Raw genomic sequence first — 12,198 nt, 5'->3', positions numbered from 1 at the left:
CGACTTGACACAGCAAAATTGTAAAGTTTAATATTAAATATCAAACTTTGTGTAATGCATCAACATATGAAATATTGAAAAAATAGTTCTGTTCCTCGACACGTGCGAAAATGTCTGCATCTGATTAGAAAATGTTGAGTATTTCCAGTAAAGTACTTCTAGAGTGCAACGGGTTAAACTATTGAAATACCGATTGAAATCGGACCTTGATTCCTTGCTAACAAGAAGACCGTACTTCTGCCGGTGCCCAATACCTTCCTAACTCTTTTAACACGTTCGCTACCAGCGTGACATATTTGTAACGGTCGTAATCCCATATTTCACGTAATGAAAATGAAATTAACACGTTGAATGCCGCCCGATTTCATAGAGTAAAATAGCCAAATCGAAAAGATGTAATATTAAATCATTTGATTAAATTGCATTATTATTATTGCATGTTCATCTAGCTAAATGTCATCGCAAATAATGTCTAGCATTATTTTTAATATAGAAATCTTTTCAAATAATCATAGTTTAACTGAGTGAATTATAATAATCCGATTCGATTGGGGGTCACCGGTAACCCCCACCGCATTCAACGTGTTAATTCTATGGATATTATCAGAAATTCTAAATTACGACATTCTATTTAAAATCTCAATAACTCGTTCCAGTTTCCTAATATTTTGTTTAGAAGATTTATTAGATTAAAGAAAATATTGTAATCAAGGAAACGGTCACCGAAATAAGAGCTGGTAGCGAACGTGTTAACCTTCAGCACTCCAGGTTGTGTTGTAATCTATCAGCAACTGCAACTAATTTTTATAGTATTCCTAGGGAAAATGAGAAATGCTATAACATTTCTTCGATCTTTTATTTTCCTTCTCAGCACAGAATTTGGATGTGTGGAAAATCTAATGATTTTAGGGTAGTTCCTTTAACATTCAGTAAAATATGTAATATTATAACCGGTGCAATATTGGAGCCTGCAGAGTTCAAAGGGTTAATCCCCGATACCAAGCAATCGACCCGTGAAAGTCGAGCAACGTCCTGCTTGAGTCGAGCCGCGGCAGGAAGCTGCCTCGGGGATGAAAACGGCGTTGGTCCTCGCGCGAACCACCAACGGCGATGATCGCGAGGCGCGGCGTGGCCGTCGTGGTCTGCGGCGCTGTCCGAAAAATCAAAAATAGCCGGTGTGCCAGTCAGTGCGGCGATGTCGACGGCGAACGACGTTTCGGCGGTACGGTTCGGCCGGTGGTGGTGGTGCTGGCGGAGACGAAGGAGGAGTACTACCTGCGGGCCAACGATGCCGACGGGATACGCGAAGACGATCGTCCTTCTCGGTGTACTCGCGGTGTTATGCTCCCTCCTGGGCACCGTGGACGCCGTCGCAAGGACGAAATCGGACGAGCCTCGGGGCAAAGGCCACAAGGACGCGGAACCTGTCATCGAGGAAGTCAATGCCAAACAGCTCGAGCGGCTCCTCAACGAGAAGGATTTTGTTGCCGTGTACTGGTGTAAGTGAGACTCGTTAGAAACTCGTCAAGGTCCTTCACGTTTTTCACCATTTTTCTTTTTCTTTTTTTTTGAGGGAGGGAGAAGGTAACTCGAAGTGATAGGAAGTCGATTCAGTGATGGGATTGAATCTGCTTTAGGGGATGTAGAGATCTTTAGTCGTCTTGTGGAAGAAGAATGATTCTTGGGGTACTTGAGGATTTAATTACTGCGTTAGGTCCTTGTCTTTTGTGATTTGTGTTTTTTTGATGGATTTCTTTTATCCTCGAGATTAATTTTGGTGGATTTTGGTACTGGTTTGGTCCGCTGCGTTGTAAATTCGTTGTGGGTGGTTGTTGTACGTAATGTGGGGATGGGAGGAGGTTAACGAAGGGAATGATTGTTTTTATTTGTTCAACAATGCTGCAAGGACGTTTCGTGTAACGGTTTTGTATTATTTTAAGGAGAATTGGAAACTAATTTATGGGGTACTTGGGTGGTTGTACTTGGAGGATGTAGTAGGTGGATGTAATATATGTATCATTTGAATAATATTTTATTATACTTGTAAATAACACTTTTACATTGTCTTGCGAATAAATTAAGGAGGGGTGTAATGGAGACACCATGTTAACTGTGGAAGGGTATCGTATGTACACATGCTATAAGTATGGGCCACGTGTAGGACAACACGTGTAGAGAAGTGAGGAAAATAATGCAAAAATTTGGATCATCATACTAATTATAAAAGTATTCGCCTCGATTAAATTACAGAATTTTCAGAAATATTCCTAGATATAATCAACTATTTTTTTCAACGAAGAATGAAACGATTTGAAGAATTACCTGAAAGATTACATCGTTTAGAATGATCGGGTAAAGTAAAAAGTTCGATGGAATGATGTTCCTGATTTGTCGAAACGTTGTAAACGCTGTAAAAGTTAGTTCAGAAAATACGAAATCAACACGACATTCCTCAACATGTGGCGGAGTTTCGCTCTTATATAACTCGTCTGCAGTAAGTCCTGCGAGTCCTCGTTTGTCCACCCAACACATCGGTACATCCCTCGTCACCCCACTTTATCACTCTCTCTTTCTCTCTCTCTCTCTCTCTCTCTCTCTCTCTCTCTCTCTCTCTCTCTCTCTCTCTCTCTCTCTCTCTCTCTCTCTCTCTCTCTCTCTCTCTCTCTCTCTCTCTGGTCTGCATTCCTATTGGTCCGCCAACTTTATTCGACCCTTCACCTCTTCGTCTATCTTTTACCATCGAAAAAGAACTATGGCAACTTGAAATACAATTTACAGTTCAGTATACCTCTCGACTTTTCTAGTATTTGCATCTTCTAAGAAACATCCGAGGTTTCAGTAGACGTTCATTAATCTCGAAATTTATATTAATCTTCTTCATTACTTTTACTCGAAATATTCTTTTCTGATTCTTTCAAAATTTCAAAAGTTACTTTAATAATACAGATGCCATTGAATTTTTAATAAAAATAATCCAATTTCTTGGTATAACCATTCATTATCGGAACACCGTCTGAAAATAATGAATCTCACGATTATTCTTTATTCGATTATCGTTTACATTATTTAAATTTAACATTTATCCATGACGAAGAAGGTGTTATTTAACAAAAGCGATTCCTATTTGTTTTCGTTATTATTGCACACCGGGCATATTTATCTTCCATTTTTCCGAAGCCACTGGTACCGGTGCAACGCTGTTCGAAAATAGCACCAGTTAATCTTCGATTATTTCCCGTTTGCTTCGATATATATTTATTCTTTAACTTGTTCGAGGCCGCGTTACGCTTTCTTCGACGTCCGTAGAATTTTCTTGGCCCGCGGCGGGCTGCTTCTACCCTCCCCCGTTCTCCTTCGGCGTCGTCTTCGTTTTCTTCTAGTTGTTCAACGTCGCCGAATTATATAATCCGTGGCCGTGCCGTAGTGGGTGTCGATGAAAGCCAGAATTGCAGAACAGGACTCGTCATTGAGATCGTTTTCTGTGCAACGTCGACGAATGAGACGTCAATATGAGAACGGTTTAATGTACCAAGGCGAAGACGCGGGTTCACCTGTTATAAATAAATCCTCCGACAAGGAGATTGACGCTTCTGTTTCACGTTCACGTTGCTCGAACATCTTTCTATACGTCTGTTTCAATTGAATTCGTCGAACACCGCGAAACCGATGATCCAGTTGAAGGGAAGTTTCTAGGACAAGGTCATCCGGTATCGGCAAAATCGACCTTAGACCTGTAGAGCGCCCGATAAATTTCTTTCGCGAATTTAAAGCTAAATGAAACGATTATTCGTTGCAATACAGGTTGTTTCAAATCGCATGTTAGTTCATCGACATACTACTGTGCTCAGGTTAAAGTCACTCGACTATTTCAAACTGTTTCATTAATATCAGTGTTCATTGTATCATGGTTGTATCGATAGAAAGATATTTTTGTTCCATAATACAGCACTCTTCTTTTAATTTATATGTACTATTTACTATTTGGGAATAGTTTACACATTTATACAAACATTATTCCCTGCCGCAACCTTTAATTTAGAATCAATCTGTTATCGCATTAATCAGAATATTCTCTCCGAGTAAAGAAAGAATCTTTCTGCATCTCGAATAATGGTACATCCTGTATACCAGGACACTATATTCTCCTCGTCTCCGATCTGAAATAATTTCGCAAACGGCGCACACTGCCAGAAGCCCGCGGATTTTCATTTCAGCTAAAAACATTTATCTCGAATAATTAAGACATTTAGTGGTTAAACGTTGATTATTTACAGCCAACGTTAATGCTCGTGGTAACGCTGATAAAGATCGAAATCGGCGGCTCGCAGCGGAGCCGCCCTTAAAGTTCGAACTCCTTTATCCTGACGACGGGATTGTTGACGTCGGTGAAATGCATTCTACATAATTGGTAATATACACGTTATGCGCGCGGGTCGCGCTCACATGACAATTAACAGGTATTAAATTCACTCCCATTGCCAAGTGGCCGGTCCACTCAGTAGGACAAGCCGTCTCGAGGCAGACGTAAGACATCGTGACCGTCTGCGGGGATGTAATAATTGGTGCAGCAGACAGATGCAATTTCGCGGTCGTTCGATGCATTCTTTTCTTAAAAAATTCATTATCCGCGACGCTGATAACAGTAGCAAATTACCAACTCTGACCGGAACTTTGAATAATGGAATAATTAACACTTTCGCGACGGACAACGTAATCCTATGTCATTTCAAATTCTTCGGCTACATCTGATTTAAAAAAGCTGTTTTTTTCTATACGCATTTAACTCAGCTACAGAGTTTTCGAATACATATACTTGCATTCGGCTAACCGTTTCGCCCGGCTATCGTTCGGTCGCGAAACTGTTAATCTCATCGAATCCCGACGTTCGAATTGATTGCACTTGACATGTTCCCGATACCTCGTTTCAGACGTCAGCTCATTTTAGTCGCCGGATGCTTCAGATTGAAGATTGAATTACAGTTCATATCGGGAACATACAATATCCACTAGATTTTATTGCTGAGAGGCCACTGACTCACTGCGGCGCGCACGCACACAGGTCGGGCCACGATCGTGGCATATCAAGACGCGTTGCCAGCCGTTGATTTAATTTCATCGAATTAACTCGGATAGCAGCAACGTTTGCATCGCGTTAATCATTCGGGAGGAGTTCGCGGTTTCGTTGTGCACTTGAACGTTTCTGATTTAATTCGTGGTCTCCCAGTGGGTTCGCGGAGAGAATGGTTTTTGGGGTGTACGGTGTCGGACACAAAAGGAATTGAAGAACACCGAACTTAAGGTTATTTGATAACATAATTATATTAATAATTTTCAAATTGAAAATAATATAGTAGCTCTAGAAGTCGATAGACACTACAAGATAAGAATTCCTAGTATTTGTAGAATTTATAGTAACTCATTACATATGATACTTACTGTCCCTTAATTAGTAATTTATATTTATTCACAGAAAATGCAACGTAATCGATTGAAAAGTTGTGTATGATGATTTCATTGATATTATCTTCATAATAAACAAACAAAGGTAGTAGAAGTAGTTGAATACGTACGAATCGACTTATTTCGAAGTTGGCCGTAGTATTGACTACGTGAGAGAGACTAAGGATCAAAGTGCAAGACGAACAATGTACCACAGACGAAGATAGAACTGATGCTTACGATAAACAAAATAATTTATTTATTTTAAAAGTCTAAATCTTCATGTATAATAGGTGAACCGCTCGATTAATACCGAAATGCTCCGTTTAGTCGAGGATCAAGTGTTTGAGCGCCACTGGCGGTCAAAGTAGATCGCGATGGACAAAGTAGTACAGGCAAAGATACGTTCCGTCTCGGCCAATACAGGTTAAAGCCTTCGAAGGCATCGCGCGTCTTGACAACCTGTTTCCCCCGACGTGTTGGCGTCCCTCGCGCGTTCCACTCGCGATTCTCCCCTGAATCACGTTTTCATAATACCGTCTGATGTAATAGTGGACGCGATAGAGCAGCGGCGACGAAATAACCAAGACAGTACACTATCGTCGAAGAAACACTAGTAACCTTGCCAAGAACATCCACCAAACAACACAATCGTTCATTCGTTCGAATAATTGCATTTCGTCTCTGGCATGTCGAGGATTTCTTTTCCCCCGATATTATTTATAAACTAAAAAAGCCACGTACGCCCGGAATTGGATTTTTTAACCCCACCTTCTCGTTAAATTAATCGTCGATCTAGATTAAGCAAGACCGATCGTGGTAGTCGTCATTTCCAATTTACGTGACACAGGAACAACGCCGACGATCTTCGGTGTTTCTTTTATAATGAATATCAATAATATAATTACCTCATCGAATCAAGTAATTTGTAAATAAACCTACGCTAATTTCCCAGAGATATTTCACGAAACCAGGCATGGAACGGAAACGAGCATTCTTTATTAAGAGCTACGAATGATTGAAGATAAATAAAAGTGTCACATTCCCGTTGAACTTTACGATTCTGCTTCCACGTGAAACGTCGACGTAAGGTCAACATTCCGTTGGCCAGCCATTAAAAAGATAGAGATCACTCTCTCGAAAGTTCAACTCCGTAGAATAAACAATCTATTCCTTCGCACCTCCTGATCGTAATCCCCCGGCCGGCGCTTCGTCGCGAGAAAAGAAGAAGCACCGGCAGAAACTACCCCTTCCACGGCCCCGAAAAAACGAGGTTTCGCGTTCCTCGCGCGGTCCCGCCACTTCTCGGCGATCTTTAACCGCTTCTCCGCGCAATGACGTAACGAACACTCTCAAAATACACGGTCCGAGACTGGCGAAAACTTTTCGTGGCTCTTTCTCGCGGCTCCCCGTAAAAATAGTACAACGGGCCAAGAGTAAAAGCGAGAGGCAGCGAATGAAAGACAGAAGCGACGAGAAAGAAAGAAGAACGAGGAAGAGGCAGAAGTGGAAGACACTCTGAGACACTGTCGGCGATCGAGATCGTCTCTCGGTTTTTCCGGCCACCGCTGCCCGTGGATTATTAATCAGGGATTTTTCGAGAAACTCTCGGCCAGCCGGGATCTGGTCGATCGGCAGGAAAGAGCGATACCTCTTGAAAGCGATGTTAGCAAGGCCGGCGCTCCGGTAGCCGCCGCTTTTAGCACACGTTCGAGTTATTTTCGCGCTTGCCGCCAAGCCTCTCGCTACCGCCTCGCCTGAAAACATATATTCTTCAGACGCCCTAAGCACCATCGCGATCGTCGTTCCCCGATTCCACGGCCGACGATCGATCCACCGTTGCGAGCAGCCGACACCGGGAATCGGTTCGCCGTAAACCACGTGAACGCGGCTACGGACCGCCATTGAAACGCCGAACCCCGTCGTCTAGACGCTAGAAGGCCCGGACGATGAGCTCGCGAGTCGGACCTATTTCCAGCTGCCGTGTCCTCGGCGTCTTCTTTACGACTGAACCGACGCTTTTTCTCGCTTGTTAGCTTCTTGGGATGCGCTCCTGGCGTCTTTCTTGTCTTTCGACTTTTGTTCCCTTTGATATTCTTGGGATCGCTGTTCCTGGGCTTTACGGTGAGGAGGCTCGACGCGGAACACGAGGTGATTAACAGTAGAACCACCGCGCCCGTTCAAATCACGAGTTTCAGTTTTCTTCTATCGCAATTGTTGGTAGCTTAAAAGTATTATGTATCCGACATGATTTTGAAAACAACTTCGCTTGAATGCATGATATAATGAACATATGGAGAAACCGAGAAATATACATCGTTACAATATTTGTAAGGGTTATGTGTCAATCGTATTAAACACTCGGTTCTAGTGTAAAATATTCGCCATTAATCCGGCGAATGGAGGATATTAGGTGGTCTTTAATGGTTCTTCGAGTTTTTCTTTGTTTACCCGAAAGTCGTGAATTTAATTGTATTAATTTGATGGTATTTGCTTGGCCATTCGTACGTGTACTACGAGTTAGTGGGAAATTATTTTTATTCGCATTGAGTTCTAACTGCAGACGTCTTCGTGCTTCGATATGGTTATTTTTAGCTGATATACTTCATTTTCCTTTACCATTATTTCTGCGAAATATGTTTTACTGTAAAATAGCTGTTGTTACTTTTGTTCGGTACATAAAGAGATTTTATTCATTCTGGTTATAAAACTATGATTTCTATCCTCCCAGGTGGCATTTGCTATCTTAAGTACCTGCTTTTGTAAAGAATGCATATATCACTCGTTTCCCGACAAATGAGGCTTCTGAACAAGGCGATCGTCAGAGATCTATTGCGGTTACCGGAAAACGTCTACTTTCAAGCGGATCTTTCCAGATGCGCAGTCTCGTCTCGGGCTTTGTGAAAGGCGAGCTCTTTCCGTCCCATTAATTAAGGAGAGGATTCGCTGAATTTTGGCTTCACTCGCCATTTCCGTTCCATGGAAACGGAGCAATTATTTATCAGCCTTCTTAGACGTAATATCTTATCACCGCGAGCAAAACGAAAGATTTCCGAGGATTTCGCGTCTTTCATTCTTCACAGCTTGTGCAAAGGTAATGCATACATTGTTTCGGGCAGTGATATTTACACGCGACCGATTGAATGACTTCGCTACGCGTTTCGCTCCACTAATAAACTGTGCCATTTTCTTAACCGCGGGAAACCAGTTTAACCGTCGTCTCGGATTACGCGAGCAAAAGTTTCACAGATGCTTGAAAATCCAACTGGAAAATCGAAATTCGTGTCTTCAACTTAAATCCCTTTTTCCCATATTTTCAAACAACTTTTGCATATTGAAAAGTATAGTTCATTTGATAAGTTCCTTGTGTTGGCGAAAATTTCGCCATATTAGAGCACAGGATATACGGTGACTGAACTGATAATTTCTCTGTAAAATTGAAAAATTTGAAAATGTAAAATATGAAGTTCACAGTTCTAGATTTTCGTGTCGAATATTTAAAAGGATTTTTAGAATAAAAATGATTGAATAGTACTTATTCATTAAGTTTTACTTGAAAGGGATATAAAGCAAGATTGCTATACTACTTCCTGGGATCTATAATTAAAACTGATTCAGAACGTCGCATACAGGATCGCGAATCGTCGTTGAAAAGCAGTTTCGTCTAAGCCCATGACGTTCGACCACCTGTCCGCGGTTAGACTTAATTTAATTATCAACTTGCCAGGAAAAATTCAGAATGAGAAAATTGCTAATTCAGTGATAAGCACGGTTGATCCTGTGCCAACAGGTCGCGTTTCTCGGTTATGCTATATACAAGATACTATACGTTGTTTATTCAACAGTATATGGCTAACATGTTTGCTTAACCATATCGCTATTGGTCGAAGCACCGATCATCTTTCCACAAGCAATTAGGAATCCACTAACTCGTTGCAGACATTAAAATATGCTTCTCGGAGCTCTTACGATTATTACCATTTTATTGAAAATATTTTCCTTCGAATGATAAATATATACCACTGCAGGGAGAAAATAATTTTCTTTCTTTTTAGGTTCTATTAAAGCAGAGTAATTCTATGTGTAGCAATCGTATAATTTTATATTGCATTAAAATACAAAGAAATATTTACACGAAAGGGATTAATTTAAATAAATAAATCAAGCAGTTCCTACAAAATGTTCCACGAAATATAGCTTTCAGTTTCGAAGAAATCCTAATAAAAACCATAACACGTCAACATCAGAAATATCTTTGAAATTAAGTCTAAACTGTCTGTACCTCTAAACAATATGAATTAAAAAGACTTGTTAACTGAATTAATGCCACAAAATTAGTTGCATTGATCGTATTCTTATGAAATTGGCCGCAATTTAGCAAGAACGCGATTCAACGTGTTGCGTGAAAGACGAGCACGATCGAAACACGTGATGGACCGGACCCAGTATCGGACTTCAAAAATCGTGCACGGGTTCGCTTGAGCCACAGCACGCAGCTCCGGTACTCCCACACGTTGTCCCAAATCGTTGGTTCGTGGTTTGAATCCCACCACCACCGACACACACAATCGTCAGCCACGAGTGTACGCGGCGCAAGAAATACGACCGATTGAGTGTCTATCTTTAGAGACGGGCTGGGACCCTGAAGATATGCTTCAAATGTTTCTTCCGGTATAAATAAAGCTATCAACTCCAGATAGCCGTGCTCCACGCCCGAGGAAAATCTTATCAAGGGGAGTCTATAAATTGTACAGACTCTGAACCACTTCTTCCACTCCCCATCACCTAGCCTTTTATTGGACAGGATCATTACTTCCACTCGTGGATAAAGTTTCCTCTAACAAGTATACAAATTTTCCTAACCCTTGCCTTGCTGAACATTTGTATTTTGTTTCCCTTTTACGTTTGTGGATTTTTCATCGACGTTTCAACTAGTTAGCTATAACACGTTCGATTATTTCCACGTTTCAACCCCATTATCAAGTTCAAGGAGTTCGTATTTTTTTCACGTTATTTACGTTATGTTTGTTAATTTATTATTACGTGTTTGTTCTACGTTGAAGCATTACGAAGTTTCAATGTCTCTCGCGTCTGTTCGTTTCATCTCTCCATTTGAAAAATTAACTTCCGTTTTACGTTTTGCTACACTCAATTCTTCCTAAGATACATTCCGCTTATTTTCCCATGTAATTCATTGTAAGTTAAGTGCGACGTCTGCAGATGAAAAAAATTTCAACCACTTTTAATATTCTCTCGTTTCAACCTTACTACAGTCGCATGTGTAGTCACTATCAGACTTTCGATCAATGAAAATTCCAACCCTTATTATATACACCCTATTTCAATACAAAAATCGTCTCAATATCCTCGATTGAATAATCAATTTGAATTCCTTTTCGCTATTCTTCTCCAATTGATATCCTATTACCATCAACCCCTACATTACAATATCCCAAATCAACCCCTTACGTGTCTTCTCACTTTAATTATTCAATTTCCTTGAATTAAACAATTCAATTTCATTTCCCCTTTAATTCCACGTATAATATCCTCCACTCCATCAATAAATTTCAAGACCCTATCACGTTCCACCCCCTTGATCCCTTTCCAATCGAATTTTTACCGTCCTCTGACGTCCTCTGTCATTTCCAATCATATTTCCCATGTCCGCCATCTCGTACACCCTCGCCCCTTTCCTCTTTCGCGGTATTTCTCGCGAATGCGCGTCCCACATCGCCGAGCGCGAAATCACGCGAGCACCCTTCGCGAAGACGTCCGTGAAGAACGCCGGAGAGTAAAATGTCGTCGTCGACGGCATCGCGGCGAGGCCGTTCGTTCTCGTATTTTTAGTGGCTCGTAAACTAGGCACTGGCCGTCGTTCGATCTCGTCGTCTCTGTTTCTCCCGCGCGGCAGGGAAATACAACGACGGAGACTGGCTTTTCTTGGGTGCACACGCTCGCGCGCCATCGCTCGCGCCTAAGTGTTTCGATACCGCCACCTTGAAACGTCAAAGAGCATCGGCACGTGGCCACCGACGATTATATCGAACTTCTCCAGCCATCGACGAGGCTGCGACACGCAGAACTGTTCGCCGAAAAGGTGGCCGGAAAGATGGGCATAATTCCATGGAATTTTTATAAAAATTGATGCTCGTGTTTTAATGAAAATTAAGTTTCGGGGTAGCCAATTTCGAATGTTTCGTCAAGACATGAAATTCACCGCTTCATAGGATTTTTATCAAAATTGGTACCGTGTTTCGGTAAAACTTGAGTTTCGGGGTGGCTGCATTTAAATGTTTTATCAAAATGCAACATTCAAAACGGAGGATCTAAATATCACTGATGTAAATGTTTCTTTCAGTTAACCTCTGTGAAAACTAATTATATTCCGAATTTCCCTTCAAATGATGTAATTAGAATATCGAATTTAATATGATGTTGATGACTGTTTTAAACTGTTTTAGAAGGTTTCTTTTCATTTTGAAATATTATTGAATTGACTGCTGCAAACCGAAGCTTTGTCAAGTTATAATCTCGGACTCTCTGTTAAGCGAGGCTGTTTAGTGTCGCGACGTCGCGGCCAAAGTGCATTTCTGTTACACGCTGATGTTTAGACTACGGATCTTGATGCGTTTATTAGGAATTTGAAAGTGAAAGATTGCGCCAAGTAATCATGATGCGAAGAAACATATAAAATATCCAAAGTACAATGCTTTATGTATTATATGTTAAGAAAAATCATTTTCAATCATTTTTCCA

The 12,198-nt window shown here is 41.1% G+C and overlaps 1 protein-coding gene across 7 annotated transcripts in view; it reads left to right on the top strand.

Moving 5' to 3' along the window:
* Window positions 1–1,169: 1,169 nt before the first annotated feature.
* Window positions 1,170–12,198, top strand: part of hlk (hulk) — a 43,186-nt gene continuing 32,157 nt past the window's right edge. For 5 of the 7 annotated variants that reach the window (XM_076371099.1, XM_031990275.2, XM_076371098.1 and 2 more), the window contains exon 1: window positions 1,171–1,499. In XM_076371099.1, the coding sequence (XP_076227214.1) occupies window positions 1,196–1,499 (304 nt within the window). In that variant the 5' untranslated portion in view covers window positions 1,171–1,195. Of the gene's footprint in view, window positions 1,500–12,198 lie in introns of all 7 variants that reach the window. The other 2 variants (XM_076371097.1, XM_031990274.2) reach the window with 1 other exon arrangement.

The sequence above is a fragment of the Nomia melanderi genome, chromosome 9 (genome assembly GCF_051020985.1).
Source record: "Nomia melanderi isolate GNS246 chromosome 9, iyNomMela1, whole genome shotgun sequence".
NCBI classification, from domain to species: domain Eukaryota; kingdom Metazoa; phylum Arthropoda; class Insecta; order Hymenoptera; family Halictidae; genus Nomia; species Nomia melanderi.
The sequence above is the reverse complement of the archived record's forward strand: the minus strand, read 5'-3'. Positions and strand labels throughout refer to the sequence as shown.